At 38.4% G+C, this 16,861-nt stretch overlaps 1 protein-coding gene across 25 annotated transcripts in view; it reads left to right on the forward strand.

Moving 5' to 3' along the window:
* The window catches only part of DLG2 (discs large MAGUK scaffold protein 2), a 2,208,086-nt gene that overhangs the window by 1,637,599 nt on the left and 553,626 nt on the right, over nt 1–16,861 (forward strand). For all 25 annotated transcript variants that reach the window (XR_003517338.2, XM_027578649.2, XM_027578631.2 and 22 more), the window contains one exon: nt 10,125–10,294. Coding sequence is in view for 24 of the 25 variants with exons in the window: in XM_027578649.2 (XP_027434450.2) it covers nt 10,125–10,294 (170 nt within the window). In the remaining variant the exon portion in view is untranslated. The remainder of the gene's footprint in view (nt 1–10,124; nt 10,295–16,861) is intronic.

The following is a 16,861-nucleotide window of genomic DNA, read 5'->3' on the forward strand; positions in this document are numbered from 1 at the left end:
TTATTTGTTTCAGAGATACAGGTCTGTGATTCAACAGTCTTATACAATTCACAGCGCTCACCATAGCACATACCCTCCCCAATGTCTATCACCCAGCCACCCCATCCCTCCCAACTCCCACCACTCCAGCAACTCAGAGTTTGTTTCCTGAGCTTAAGAATTCCTCATAACAGTGAGGTCATATGATACATGTCTTTCTCTGATTAACTTATTTCGCTCAGCATAATACCCTTCAGTTCTATCCACATCGTTGCAAATGGCAAGATTTCATTCCTTTTGATGGGTACATAAATTTCCATTGTATATATATACCACTTCTTTATCCATTCACCTGCCGATGGACATCTTGGCTCTTTCCACAGTTTGGCTGTTGTGGACATTGCTGCTATAAACATCGGGGTGCACGTACTCCTTTGGATCCCTACATTTGTATCTTTGGAGTAAATACACAGTAGTGCAATTGCTGGATCGAATGGTAGCTCTATTTTCAACTTTTTGAAGAACTTCCATACCTTTTTCCAGAGTGGTTGCACCAGCTTGCATTCCCACCAACAGTGTAGGAGGGTTCCCCTTTCTCTGCATCCCGCCAACATCTGTCGTTTCCTGACTGGTTAATTTTAGCCATTCTGACTGGTGTGAGGTGGTATCTCATTGAGGTTTTGATTTGGATTACCCTGATACCGAGCGATGTTGAGCACTTTTTCATGTGTCTGTTGGCCATTTGGATGTCTTCTTTGGAAAAATGTCTGTTCATGTCTTCTGCCCATTTCTTGATTGGATCATTTGTTCTTTAGATGTTGAGTTTGATAAGTTCTTTATAGATTTTGGATACTAGCCCTTTATCTGATATGTCATTTGCAAATATCTTCTCCCATTCTGTCAGTTGTCTTTTGGTTTTGTGGACTGTTTCTTTTGCTGTGCAAAAGCTTTTTATCTTGATGAAATCCCAATAGTTCATTTTTGCCCTTGCTTCCCTTGCCTTTGGCAATGTTTCTAGGAAGAAGTTGCTGTGGCTGAGGTCGAAGAGGTTGCTGCCTGTGTTCTCCTTTAGGATTTGGATGGACTCCTGTCTCACATTTAGGTCTTTCAACCATTTTTAGTCTATTTTTGTGTGTGGTGTAAGGAAATGGTCCAGTTTCATTCTTCTGCATGTGGCTGTCCAATTTTCCTAACAGCACTTATTGAAGAGACTGTCTTTATTCCAATTGACATTCTTTCCTACTTTGTCGAAGATTAGTTGACCATAGAGTTGAGGGTCCTTTTCAGGGCTCTCTATTCTGTTCCATTGATCTATGTCTCTGTTTTTGTGCCAGTACCATACTGGCTTGATGATTTGTGATGCCACCAGCTTCGCTTTTCTTTTTCAACATTCCTCTGGCTATTCAGGGTCTTTCCTGGTTCCATACAAATTTTAGAATTATTTGTTCCATTTCTTTGAAAAAAGTAGATGGTATTTTGATGGGGATTTCATTGAATGTGTACATTGCTCTAGGTAACATTGACATCTTCACAATATTTGTTCTTCCAATCCATGAGCATGGAACATTTTTCCATTTCTTTGTGTCTTCCTCAATTTCTTTCATGAGTATTTTATAGTTTTCTGAGTACAGATCCTTTGCCCCTTTGGTTAGATTTATTCCTAGGTATCTTACGGTTTTGGGTGCAATTGTAAATGGGATCAACTCCTTAATTTCTCTTTCTTCTGTCTTGTTATTGGTGTATAGGAATGCCACTGATTTCTGTGCATTGATTTTATATCCTGCCACTTTACTGAATTCCTGTATGAGTTCTAGCAGTTTTGGGGTGGAGTCTTTTGGGTTTTCCACATAACGTATCATATCATCTGCAAACAGTGAGAGTTGGACTTCTTCTTTGCTGATTCGAATGCCTTTTATTTCTTTTTCTTGTCTGATTGCTGTGGCTAGGACTTCTAATGCTATGTTGAGTAGCAGTGGTGATAGTGGACATCCCTGCTGTGTTCCTGACCTTAGGGGGAAAGCTCTCAGGTTTTCCCCATTGAGAATGATATTCGCTGTGGGTTTTCATAGATGGCCTTCATGATATTGAGGTATGTACCCTCTATCCCTATCCTCTGAGGAGTTTTGATCAAGAAAGGATGCTGTACTTTGTCAAATGCTTTTTCTGCATCTATTGAGAGGATCATATGGTTCTTGTTCTTTTATTAATGTATTGTATCACATTGATTGATTTGCGGATGTTGAACCATCCTTGCAGCCCAGGGATAAATCCCACTTGGTCGTGGTGAATAATCCTTTTAATGTACTGTTGGATCCTATTGGCTAGTATTTTGGTGAGAATTTTTGCATCCATGTTCATCAAGGATATTGGTCTGTAATTCTCCTTCTTGAGGGGGTCTTTGTCTGCTTTTGGAATCAAGGTAATGGTAGCCTCATAAAACGAGTTTGGAAATTTTCCTTCCATATTTAGTTTTTTTTTTTTTAAAGATTTTATTTATTTATTTGACAGAGAGACACAGCGAGAGCAGGAACACAAGCAGGGGGAGTGGGAGAGGGAGAAGCAGGTTTCCAGGTGAGCAGGAAGCCTGATGTGGGACTTGATCCCAGGACCCTGGGATCATGACCTGAACCGAAGGCAGACGCTTAACGACTGAGCCACCCAGGCGCCCCATATTTAGTTTTTGGAACAGTTTCAGAAGAATAGGTATTAATTCTTCTTTAAATGTCTGATAGAATTCCCCTGGGAAGCCATCTGGCCCTGGGCGTTTGTTTTTTGGGAGATTTTTGATGACTGCTTCAATTTCCTTAGTGGTTATAGGAAAAACCTCTTCAGGTTCCTTATATATAACCACTTTTCCTTAGTGGTTATAGGAAAAACCTGTTCAGGTTTTCTATTTCTTCCTGGTTCAGTTTTGGTAGTTGATAACATCTCTAGGAATGCATCCATTCCTTCCAGATTATCTAATTTGCTGGCATAGAGTTGCTCATAATATGTTCTTATAATTGTTTGTATTTCTTTGGTGTTGGTTGTGATCTCTCCTCTTTCATTCATGATTTTGTTGACATGGGTCATTGCTCTTTTCTTTTTGATAAGTCTGGCCAGGGGTTTATCAATCTTGTTAATTCTTTCAAAGAACCAGCTCCTAGTTTCGTTGATCTGTTCTACTCTTCTTTTGGTTTCTATTTCATTGATTTCTGCTCTGATCTTTATTATTTCTCTTCTCCCACTGGGTTCTAGGCTTTATTTGCTTTTCTCTCTCCAGCTCCTTTAGGTGTAGGGTTAGGTTGTGTATTTGAGACCTTTCTTGTTTCTTGAGAAAGGCTTGTATTGCTATATACTTTCCTCTTAGGACCGCCTTTGCTGCATCCCATAGATTTTGAACAGTTGTGTTTTCATTTTCATTGGGTTCCATGAATCTTTTAAATTCTTCTTTAATTTCCTGGTTGACCCATTCATTCTTTTGTAGGATGCTCTTTATCCTCCATGATTTGAGTTCTTTCAGACTTTCCTTTTGTGATTGAGTTCTAGTTTCAAAGAATTGTGGTCTGAAAATATGCAGGGAATATTTTCCAGTCTTTTGGTACCAGTTGAGACCTGACTGGTGGCCTAGGATGTGATCTATTCTGGAGAATGTTCCATGGGCACTAGAGAAGAACGTGTATTCCATTGCTTTGGGATGGAATGTTCTGAATATGTCTGTGAAGTCCATTTGGTCCAGTGTGTCATTTAAAGTCTTTATTTCCTTGTTGATCTTTTGCTTAGATGATCTGTCCATTTCAGTCAGGGGGGTGTTAAAGTCCCCCACTATTATTGTATTGTTGTTGATGTGTTTCTTTGCTTTTGTTATTAATTGGCTTATGTAATTGGCTGCTCCCATGTTAGGGGCATAGATATTTACAATTGTTAGATCTTCTTGTTGGATAGACCCTTTAAGTAGGATATAGTGTCCTTCTTCAACTCTTATTACAGTCTTTGGTTTAAAATCTAATTTGTCTGATGTAAGGATTGCCACCCCAGCTGTCTTTTGGTATCCATTAGCATGGTAAGTTGTTTTCCACCCCCTCACTTTCAATCTGGAGGTGTCTTTGGGTCCAAAATGAGTCTCTTGCAGACGGCATATTGATGGGTCTTGTTTTTTTATCCAATCTGCTAGCCTGTGTCTTTTGGTGGGGGCATTTAGCCCATTTACATTCAGGGTAACTATTGAAAGATATGAATTTAGTGCTATTGTATTGCCTGTAAGGTGACTGTTACTGTATATTGTCTGTGTTCCTTTCTGGGCTATGTTGCTTTTAGGCTCTCTCTTTGCTTAGAGGACCCCTTTCCATATTTCTTGTAGGGCTGTTTTTGTGTTTGCAAATTCCGTTAGTTTTTGTTTGTCCCGGAAACTTTTTATCTCTCCTTCTATTTTCAATGACAGCCTAGCTGGATATAGTATTTTTGGCTGCATATTTTTCTTGTTTAGTGCTCTGAATATATCATGCCAGTCCTTTCTGGCCTGCCAGGTCTCTGTGGATAGGTCTGTTGCCAATCTAATGTGTCTACCATTGTAGGTTACAGACTTCTTGTCCCAAGCTGCTTTCAGGATTTTCTCTTTGTCTCTGAGACTCATAAGTTTTACTACTAGATGTTGGGCTCTTACCCTATTTTTATTGATTTTGAGGGGTTTCTCTGTGCCTCCTGGATTTTGATGCCTGTTTCCTTTCCCACATTTGGGAAGTTCTCTGCTATAATTTGCTCTAATATACCTTCAGCCCCTCTCTCTCTTTCTTCTTCTGGGATCCCAATTATTCTAATGTTGTTTCGTCTTATGGCATCACTTATCTCTCGAATTCTGCCCTCGTGATCCAGTAGTTGTTTATCTGTCTTTTTCTCAGCTTCTTTATTTTCCATCATTTGGTCTTCTGTATCCCTAATTCTCTCTTCTGACTCATTTATCCTAGCAGTTAGAGCCTCCATTTTTGATTGCACCTCATTAATAGCCCCTTTGATTTTGGCTTGGTTAGATTTTAGTTCTTTTATTTCTCCAGGAAGGGTTTCTCTAATAACTTCTATGCTTTATTCAAGCCTAGCTAGTATCGTTAAAATCATGATTCTGAACTCTAGGTCCAACATCTTACTAAATGTCCATATTGATTAGGTCCCTGGCAGTCGGTACTGCCTCTTGTTCTTTCTGTTGAGGTGATTTTTTCCGTGTTGTCATTTTGTCCAGAGGAGAATAGATGAATGAGAGAACAAAATGCTAACAGGGTAACAACGACCCCAGACAAATATACACTAAACAAATCAGAATAGACCTGAAACCAGGGGGAAGGAATGCGAAAGAAAGAAAAAGGAGAAAAAAAAAAGAGAAAAAAAAAGATAAAAACAAACAACAACAACAAAAAACAGAATTTGATCAAATATGATCAGGCTGGTGCATAGATCAGTGCCACACACTAGATTTGGGGCGTATTTTGGTCTGTTAGAAGAAAGTGCCTCCCAAAATTTTAAAGAAAGAACAACTTATATGTGTACAAAAATAAGGTTAAATACGATGAAGGGAGGGGTTTTATGTAAAGATGAAAATTATAAAAGATTTTATAAAAGGAATTGATAAGATAAGAAGCTGGTTGAAAAAAGAAAGAAGAGGATTTAAAAAAAAAAGGGAGATAATGTGATCAAGCAGGAGACTAGAACAAAGTGATACACTAGAGATTTAGGGTATATTTTGGTCTGGTAGAAGAAATTGTATCCCAAAATTTTAAAGAGAGAACAACTTATATATATATATACACACACACATATATATATATATAAAATCAAAAATAAGGTTAACTACTATGAAGGGATAGAATATGACTCTAAAAATGAAAAATAAAAAGGATTTTTTAAAAAGGGATTGATAAAATGTTGTTTGTAAAATGGAAGAAGAAAAATTCAAAAAAAAAAAGAAGAAGTTAAAAAAAATTAACTTTGAAAGACCAAAGAATCATGGGGAAAAAGCCATGAATTCTATGTGCAGTGTTCCCCTAGCACTGGAGTTCTGCCGTTCTCATTGATTGGTAAACTTGGTCTTGGCTGGCTGTTCTTGCTGATCTTCTGGGGGAGGGGCCTGTTGCCGTGGTTCCCAAATGTCTTTGCCAGAGGCGGAATTGCCCCACCCTTGCCGGTTGGGCTAAGTAATCTGCTTGGGTTTGCTCTCAGGAGCTTTTGTTCCCTGCAAGCTTTCCATACACCTTTGAAGGAGGAGAGTGAAAATGGAGGCTTCCCAATCTCTGCCCCGGAGGAGCCGAGAACTTGGGGCCCCACTCCTCAGTGAGCCCCCAGAGAAAAGCAGTCAGTCACTCCTGTCTCCCGGGTCTCCGGCCGCACTCTGTGTTCATCCAGCCTGTGACCGAGCGTTTCTATCTCTGGCACACGACCCCGTGTGGAGTCTCCAAACCCAGCTGATTCCTGTGGTGTGCTCCCGTGCCGCTCCTTCTAGGGGAGGAAGGGGAGTCTCCCCGGATCTGCCCCTTGTTGGGTCCCTGCTGGAGGAGCAGTGGCCTGACTGTGCCGCGGATCACGCTTTATGGCAACCCCGAGCTGAGAGCCTGCTCCTTGGCTCTGTCTCTGCAACTGGCTTCCCCACTCTGATACCTGGGAGCTCTGCCGCACTCAGGCACCCCCAGTCTTTCTGTGACCCCGAGGGTCCTGAGACCCCACTGTCCTGCGAGGTTTCCACCCCCCCCCCTCCCCTTAGCCACTGGAGAGATGTCCCTCAGCAGAGCCGATTTCTAAAAGTTCTGATTTTGTGCTCCGGGGCTCTATCACTTGCCAGAAGCAGCAGACGGAGGCCCCCTCCCCTGCCGTCTATCCTCCCGAGTATCGCCTCGGTTTCACTTCTCTGCACATCCTCCCTTCCAGAAAGTGGTCGCTTTTCTGTTCAGAGAGTTGCTGCTATTCTTTTCTTTGATCTCCTGTTGAGTTCATAGGTGTTCAGAATGGTTTGATCCCTATCTAGCTGAATTCCTGGGACCAGAGGAAATCCAGGTCTCCTATTCCTCCGCCATTTGCTCCTCCCCCTGCCCCGTTTTTTTTTAATTTAAAACAATCCATTCTGAGGACCTCTGTATCAGCATAAGCTCCAGAAAAAGGCCAAACCAGGTTGGAATCATGTCCGTGTCTTCAACACCACTGTGACCTTGTCAGTAAATTTCATCATCTGTAGAATGAGAATCTGTGTTTCAGAAATGGTGGGGTTTAAGTACCAGTGAAAAAAGTGGCTAGAATGATATGGCACATTGGAAGTCCTCTTAAAATTTCCATTTCCATCCTGTTCACCTTTCAGTACGTCTTTGAGCACAGCATCTTTGACTCATCTTTGATCAGTAGCTGCAGCTCTCATATGTACTGTACTCCACAGTTTACACACACACCCAGATGCATTGCCTGTCTGCTTACTCCTCTCATTAACTCTAGGCACACTTTCTCTCTTTTCATGGGAGACTGAGGTTCAAAGAGATTAAATGACTTGACCGTGGTCACGCAGCTGGGACTCCAATCCAAGCATCCTGAAGGCTAGTCCAGTGCTGTTTTCACTGCACTAAAGTTGCCTTCTTCCTCCACATGTTCAAGAAAAAACATCTGATTTAGGCTGCACCCTCACCCTCACCCCTGCAATTGACAATTAAGGATTCCACTGTATACAAAAGGAAAAATTTAGCACAGTTTGAATAGATATAGCATCCGTAATTTTTTTAAATGTCAGCCACTCCTTTTTATGGAAAGCAGTGTTTTAAGATATGATTAATATTCTGAGCATAGGGTGATGGTAAACACTATGTGTTTGCATTATCATGAGATGACAAAATTACCCACTCTCAAAGGACCAGCTGCTGTAGGGCGGCTGGCACCCGTGTTGCCTACATTCTCAAAACTATTTTAATTGGTAATTTTCCATGTTTTGTTTTGTTTTTTTTTTTTTGTCAGAGAGGAAATGTATGTGTAAACCTTTTAAAGCTGTAGCATCTGTTAAGATGAAATGACATCACTGAATCTTAATAAGTGAAATGTTTCACCTCAGAATTTTGAAGCTAATTAGGGTTCTCACTGAGACAAGAGTCTCTATAACTCAGCTCCCCAAACAGGTATAGAGAAGTTATGGGGGAAAAAATGATAGAAAAATTCTTCCCATACTTTTTGCATAACATTTTCACTACCATGTTATAATTTTGAATTGACGTGCACAATATACATGAAACTGTTCACGACATTTAGATGTTTTGTGATCCCTAAGAGGAGAGTGCTGGCTTTTGAAATTGGAAGACCTAAGGTCATATCCAATTTCTACCCAAATTGCTGACAGCTTTAGACAAAGAACTTGATCACTAGGAACAATTCTCATTTCTGTAATGTGGATAATGTCTTATTCACAAGATTATGGAAAGGATCTAATAGTTAAAATATTATAAATCAAAATTTTCAGTGCAACCAATAACCACTTATTAGATGCTTATTACATACCAGACTCCTTGCTAAAGACTTACATGTACATTATCTCATTTAATCTTCCCCATAAGTCTTTATTGTAGATATTACTATTGTATCTATTTATAGATGTGAACATAGAGGCTAAGAGGCTAATTATCAGTGTTTACCAACTTAGGAAATGGAAGGCCTAGTAATTGAACTTAGGCTTATTATTTCATTCATTTAACAAATATTTGCTAAGGAGTGGATGTCCTGAGCAAATCGGGCATGGTTGGGAAGAAGGATATGGGGAATGGAAGGTGAATAAGCATCCAATCATGTTCACTTTACTCTGTCCACTGTGTGGAGAATGCATTAAAAGTTGACAAGAGAGGATCCTGGGGGAGTAGGTAGAAGCCTGTAGAAATAATCCAGGTGGGAGATGATGTTGACATCAACCAGGGTGGTAGCAGTACAGATTAAGAAATGTGGATGGATTGCAGATAGACTTTGCAGGTAGAGCTGAATGTATGTTGGTTGGGATAAGGAAGTCAAGCAAGGGTAGCCCCTTATTTCTTACTCTGAGGAACACATGAACTGAGATGGGCAATACTAGAGTGGATATTCAAAGTAAAGGAAAGAAATCTTTCTAGTCTCAAACCTCATACTTTTAATCATTATTAAAGTTTTTACTAATTATCATGAATATAAAAGAGATTTGAAGTCTGTGGCTACATAAATATCTATTACCTGGACAGTTTTGTAGAAAAGTCAGATTATCCCTTCCGAAAATGCCAGAAAGGAGAGTTTAGTTACCATAATTATTGGTTTTCAAAGTAAATACCTAAGGCAAAGATTATCTGAGATTTTCTTTCAATTTTGTGAAATCTGAACTTCAATATCTCTAATACTGTGATACAAATTTGAGGGGGGAAGAAAAAAAAAACACAGGAAGATAGTTTACCAGAAAGCTAATGCATTTATTTTAGATGATTGGGTCATATATATCTTTTTTTCTTTCTACATGGTTACATTTTTCTGATTTTCTAAAATGACTATATATTACCTTTATAAGTAGCAAATTAAAAATTCAATAAAATTAATCTTTAAGTTTACATTTGTGATGTCTGTATAGTCCATAGTAAGTTCTGAGAACCACTGCAATAATAACCCTCAGTCAACTCAGTTAAAACCAATCAAAATATGGGATGCCTGGGTGGCTCATTTGGTTAAGCGTCTGCCTTTGGCTCAGGTCGTGATCCCAGAGTCCTGGGATCCAGTCCCACATCCCTCATTCCACAAGCTTCTTGCTCGGCAGGGGGCCTGCTTTTCCCTCTGCCTCCCACTCCCCCTGGTTGTGCTTTCTCTCTCTCTCTCTGACATATAAATAAAATCTTAAAAAAAAACTAAAGATGTAACTGAGAGGGGCCTCAAAATGTGTCGTCGTCCTAACTTGCACCGTGTACCATGTGCTCCCATGCCAGGGCAGTGGGATGCCAGAGGGGCCTGACCAGTAGTGCAGTCCTTTTGGAAAGGCTGGGAAGGCTGGGGAGTTCAATGTTTCCTTCATTTGAATTGTTTCTTCCAAACAAAACATTTTAAAATTGCTCATACTCTGCTTTCTTGCTTCTTAAGTTTTGCTAACAATGATAATATGCTTTAAAAAATCCTCCCAGCCAACCCTCAGTTTTCTTTCTTTCCCTCTCTTCCAGGGTCAATGATTGTATCTTGCGGGTGAATGAGGTCGATGTGTCAGAGGTTTCCCACAGTAAAGCCGTGGAAGCTCTCAAGGAAGCTGGGTCTATCGTTCGGCTGTACGTGCGCAGAAGACGACCCATTCTGGAAACTGTTGTGGAGATCAAACTGTTCAAAGGGCCTAAAGGTAATACAAACATAAATGACTCATAATGAGACACCTGTACAAACCATTTGGCTAAAATATATGGCATAATTCACCGATGATGTACTATCTCCTTTTATGCTCTAACATTCAGTGCTCACCTACAGATTTGAAATCGTGCAATACTGGTTTTTACAGGTCAAGGAAATCAATACTCTAAATATGAACTCAGAGAAAGAAATGTCCTTATAAGCAACATTCTTATAAATATAAACCGTCAGCATTTTTCTATAAACTTTTAATCTTACTTTATCATCATGACTTGACTGGCATGTACATTCCTTCTCATTTTTAAGATATAAATGGTGACTACTCATTTAGTAAAAGAGTAATATGAATGATAGTAATTAAACTAGTCTATCCTGAAATAACAGTTATTGTATTTTTATAATACTCTTGTGATTTGTTTTGATTGTATTACTCTCATGTATTACACCCAACAAGTACTACACAACATTTTATACTTGCAATAGTAAAAATAAGTTAAAATTTATTTTTTTTTAAATGCTCACAAATCTCTTGAGGTAATCGCGGTTACTCTGGGAAATCACACGAACAGTGAGATGAGTTATTACACTAATTTTTAAGAATAGTCATTTGGGGGGCGCCTGGGTGGCTCAGTCATTAAGCGTCTGCCTTCGGCTCAGGTTATGATCCCAGGGTCCTGGGATCGAGCCCCGCATCAGGCTCCCTGGTTGGCGGGAAGCCTGCTTCTCCCTCTCCCACTCCCCCTGCTTGTGTTCCCTCTTGCTGTGTCTCTCTCTGTCAAATAAATAAATAAAATCTTAAAAAAAAAAGAATAGTCATTTGGGCTCTGCTGTTCAGAATGATGACATTTAATATTAGCTTAAGAGTATTTCAAATATTTTAGAAAAATTCAATAATTATCTTAACAGTATTTTAAATATTTTTGAAGATTATGACTGGATAGTTACTGTATTATTTGAGTAAATCATTTCTCTTTTCCCTTAAAATCTACTTAATCTCTAATGCTAGATGGGATTAAAAAGGAAGTAAGTACTCTGCCTTCTCTAGGATCTCAGACCCAAGAGTCAGACAGGACTGAGTTTAAAAGCCTGATTCAGCCGCTTACCAGCAGAGTGATATTGGTTGGACCAATCCCCTCATTATTAAATGGGGATCATAATGGTAGTATCTGTCGCACAGGGTTTATGAGAATTAAACATTTAACTAAATCTTGCTGGTTGAAAGTGTAGGCTCCAGAGCCAAAGTGCTACTCTGCAGCTCACTAGCTGTTTGATCTTGAGCAAATTGCTTAACCTCTCTGAGCCTTAATTTTCTCATCTACAAAATGCAGATAATAATAGTATTTGCCCCCTAGAAATGTGAGGACTAGAAGAGCCAATTCACATGAAGTATTTAGAGTAATGGCTGGCCCAAATTGACCGCCAAACAAATATTACCTATATATACATGTTATTTGTAGTATGTTTTACTACAAATAGTTTCAGGCTTTGTTACAAGTGCTTGGTAATGTAAAGAAAATATACAAAGATGCTTCGTGGGCTAAATTCAAATGCATTAAAATTGCATAATTAAATCTGGAAAAAAAAAGGAAGTAAAGTATACCACAATATCTGGTAGTATGAAAGAAAAGACTTTCTAACTTCTGCACATTTACTAAAATCATATTTGCAAGGTGCTTTAAAGATAAACAATTTGAGCATCACACTATTTCTATTAAAAATGTATACTATTTATAAATAACAAATAGGAATTTCTGCAATTCAATTAACAGCAATTATTCAGCACAGCTCTAAAGTGAAGCATCTATTAGCAGACCTCCTGCTAGCTGAGTCACTCGATGACCTTTAGCTGCTCAGCAGAGCACTTCAAGGTTGTAGGGAATCCATAGCCAAAACTCCTTAATTTTAGCGGGAACAGATTTTGGGGATCTTTGATACCAGGGCCCCCTCTGGCTGGTTTATTTCAGTCTGAACTTTTGTCTCCTTTGAGCAGGGAGTAGGACAGGAATTGCCCTAGGACATAACAAGGGGGAAGTGGGGATAGGTGAGCATAATCCACCGAGAATACCCAGGCAATAACCCAAAAGTGCATGGCATACGAATGATAGTATTAGAAGTAACCTCACATCCCAAGAAGCAGGCTCCTGCCACATCCCTGTCGAGGGATGTGGGCCTGTTAGTCCTGTTGGGATTATGCTGAGTCAGTCAGACATTTTTGTATTGTCACCATCCAGAGGTCACTGATGGGGATTTGTTTTTCTATATAAAGTTTATGGATACACAAGAAAAGAAAAGGTATTTGTCACTGTTTAAATTCCTAATGCCTTTCCCAGTGCCTTAACCTCAGGAAGTGCTGAATCAGTAAATTGAATAATTAAATTAGATTCTGCACTAAATATGATGTTACCTTGCAATGTTAACTTCACTTGGCACCTTTTAATTCTTTGTTTGTGAATGACGATATATTTAAAATAAATTTCTTGGGATGCCTGGGTGGCTGAGTTGGTTAAGTGTCTGCCTTCAGCTCAGGTCATGATCCCAGGGTCCTGGGATCGAGTCCCTCATTGGGGTCCTTGCTCAGTGAGGAGCCTGCTTCTCCCTCTGCCTGGCAGCTCCCCCTGCTTGTGCTCGCTTGCTCTCTCTCTCTCTCTCTCTGGCAAACAAACAATGATTAAATAAAATTTTTTTAAAAAATAAATAAAATAATAAATAAATAAAATAAAATAAAATAAATTTCTACCAATGTTTAGCTCACACTGTGGAAACTCTCATGTACCTGAGATGAAACAGATGTGATTCTGGTGGAAGACTCAGAAAGTTCTCATGGTAGAGAAAGACATAAAGTCAACCAACTTTAATGCAAGGCAAAATGAAATCAGCTCTGTGATGGAGCATGTGTCATGATTCATCTTGACCAGGAGAGCCAAAATGCTCCAGAACATTTAAAATTTTAACACATGCCCAGAGGTCCTTTTTTACCCTTTGTTGAGCACGTGGGCATTCTCTATAGTCCATCAACTCTCTAGCCAACTGGGCTAACTAGCCTCAATTATGCATGTATAATATAGAACTAACTGGATTTCTGCATCAATTTAGTCCTTCAATGATTCAAGGAATATAAGTATTTAGTATGTTCCTGGCACAGAGGCTGACAATGGAGATTCATGAAAAAAGTAGAAATAGTTCTTGCTCAAGAAGATGATAGCCTGATGTAGAAAATACCTATAATATAAACTGGGAAACATACTAGAATGAACGTAAAAGATTATAATGTGGCCAATCAAATAGAGGGTCAAAGAAGACTTTTTAAAGGAAGTTCCACTTAAGCTAAACCTTGAAGGAAAAATAAAAATAGAAGTTAGCCAGATAAAGAGTGGAGGAGAGCATCCAGACAGAAGTAAAAGCATGTGTGTATGAAGGCCCTAAAGTAGAAAAGATCTTGATACCTTCTAGAACCTGAAAGAAGTCAATTGTGACAGGTGTTTAATGATAGGTTAATGAATGACATGAAATGATATTGTCAAGGTAAGTGGTGCCAGATCATGCAAAGCCTTGTTGACCATATTTGAAGATTTGTTGTTTTATTTCAAGTGCAACACAAAGTTATTGCAAAATTTTCAGCATGGGAGTGACACGATCAAATTAGTCATTTTCAGAAGATCATTTGGCTGCTGTGAAGAAAATGCATTGAAGGGGCATGAGTGGGAGCAGAGATCAGTTAGGTGTTACTTGCAGAAGGTCAAGAAAAATGGATGGAATTGAGCTATATGTTGGAGAAATAATTGGTACCACTTATTGATCTAGATGTGGAATATGTCTAAGGATGAGGCCCAATTATCTAATGGAGCAATTGAATGGATTAGGGTGTCATCTATGAGACTAGGAAGACTGGGGAGGAACCCCTGTGGGGAGATTAGGAATTCACTTTTGGACATGTTGAAAAGACTGTGATGCATTTGAAAAGGAGATCTAGGAGGCAGAACTGGAAGATATCTGTCTAAAATCCCTGTCAAGATAATATTCTGAATTTACCCTATATTTTGTCAAATATCTGGAATTATGGGGAAATATCTGAATATTGACTTTCTCACTTTTCATTAATAATCTTTAATATAAAGATCATGAATATGGCTATATTAGCTATTTTGAACAGTTATAATAAAAATAAGAATCTATTTTGTAGATATTCTTAATGCCCAGACTATTTTAGTTTTGGGATTGTTTTTGGTTTTGTTTATTTGTGGGTTTTTTTCTAGTTATATAGATACAGTGTTAAGGGATCCTTGAAAAATAATTTGTGATAGAGTTAAATATATGGTTTTCTAATTCTATACCCTTGAGTGTATTCCATAATTGTACAAAGTACTAATTCCGAAATGACCTTCGATGTATGTGATTCTGTCTCTATAGTAGTGCTGATCTTCTCAATATTCAACTAGAATTATCTGGCTGGTAATTTATGGCCAGGTATTTCAGTAATAAATATTTGGGTAATATCCATTAATAATTTAGAATGCCTTTTCTTAACAATATGTAAAAATTTTCCTAAATTCACAGTTACAGATTTGGTCATTGCAAGCAGCTGGGGTGTCTGTTTGTGGACAGTTTAGGAGAAAAAATGGGTGATCATGTATAGGAAGTAGCGATTAGGCAAATTCATTTAAATTTGCCAACCAACCAAAAATACACAAGGAAGAAAATCTGAAGTGGGCATGTGGTTTCCCAGGAAATTGGTTTATAATAAAAGTCTTTCTAGTAACTTTCCTAAGAACACACTAAGTCATAATTTCTAAGAAGCTATATAATTAAACATGTGCAGACTTGTTCCTGTGGCCTGAGCCAAGGAAGCCTAAACCTATATAAGAAACAAGATGTCTTCTTTTAAGATGTTCTTATTGCTTAAGGATTATACAACTAGGTTAAGGCCAGCTTCTAAAATTGAAAATATTAAGGCCATAACATTGTTCATATCCAAAAATAGATTTGCTTGTGGCTTTATTTTAGCTACCTTATTAAAACTGAAAAAGTGATAAGGTCCATCTAGCAAAACATTTCTGCAATTCTTTATTATTTAAAAAACATATTTTTTAAAGATTTTTTAATTTTTTCACAGACACACACACACATACACACGTTGCAGTTCCATAGGTCTGTAATAGTGCGAACTGAAAATGCCATGATGATTATAGCTCTCATCTTTCTATAAGAAGTAAAAATAAGTATAAAATACCCTGACTATAAGAGTCATTACACAAATGGCTATTTATAATGTGTATACTTCAATCATTGGAAAAGCCACATGTGTAGTTAGTGGTAAGGTTCCCGGACATCTTTAAGTAGCTGTGGGTCCCAAAATAAGTATTGTAACCTCTCTGTGCCTCAACCTTCCTCATCTGCAAAATCGATAAAATCTGAATATCTAATTTATAAGTTTATTTTCAGGATAATAATTGTAAATTTTAAATACATGTTTATACTACTTTTACTCTTTTTATTATCATAATTGGCTAAAATTTTATTTAAAAAAGCAGAAAAGCACATACTCATCCCAGTGCTTTCTTTTTTTTAATTTAAATTCAATTAGCCAATATATAGTACATCCTTAGTTTTTGGTGTAGTGTTCAATGATTCATTAGTTGCATATAATACCCAGTGCTCATCACATCCCCGGTGCTTTAAAAGAGCCTCTTCTAGTATTTTATAAAACCTTGTTTTTTAGTATTATTTGTTGACTATTTGTTGACTATTATTTGTTGACCATCTATTAAAATAAATTAAAAGTTAATTAAAATTTCTTAATATTCAGCAATTCCTGATATTTATGCTCCACCTGCCATTATTGTGGTGTCCATATCTTCATTATGTCTTGTCTGATCTACTACAATAGACCATTGCCAATCCCTCCCTCCCTGCTTATATGCTCCTCCTAGAAAAATTTTGCAAAACTCACAACTCTATTCATTGTTTTCCCCTGCTTAGAAGTCTCTAGTGGTTCTTCACTGCCATTAGGTAAAAATCTAAATTTCTTGCCATAGCATTTCATGCCCCCTATGATCTCCCTCTCCTCCAGGGACAAAATTCCGCCTCAGCTTTCTCTTCTGTCTTCTCTCATTCATGCGTCTCCACATCCAGGGAAGCCAGACTCTGTACAATTTCTTAAACATGGGTCATACTCTCCTGCCCTTAGGGCTTTGCTCATCCCATTCCCACCTTTGGAATGACTTTCTTTACCACTATGACCACTGCCTGTCAGAATCATATCCAACTCCCAAAAGCCAAGCCGGTTCAGTTTTATCTCCTTACAAAACTGTCAGAGACTGATGGAATTAGAAGCAATCTTTCACTTCTAAGGACTTCAGAAGTGCTTCTGCTTTCTCTCTATTCCTGCTTTTGTTACCATGCGATCCAAGCAGCCCATACGTGTAGGAGGGATAGATATCAGCAACCTAAGTTAAGGAGATAAACAAGCTGCTAATTCTCACACTTAAGACACTGAGATTATGATTCCTGCCCCGACCTGTGCATATTGGAAGCATTTGATTAATGCTGAAAATACAAGCCC

This window comes from Zalophus californianus, chromosome 11 (assembly GCF_009762305.2).
Source record: "Zalophus californianus isolate mZalCal1 chromosome 11, mZalCal1.pri.v2, whole genome shotgun sequence".
NCBI lineage: Eukaryota > Metazoa > Chordata > Mammalia > Carnivora > Otariidae > Zalophus > Zalophus californianus.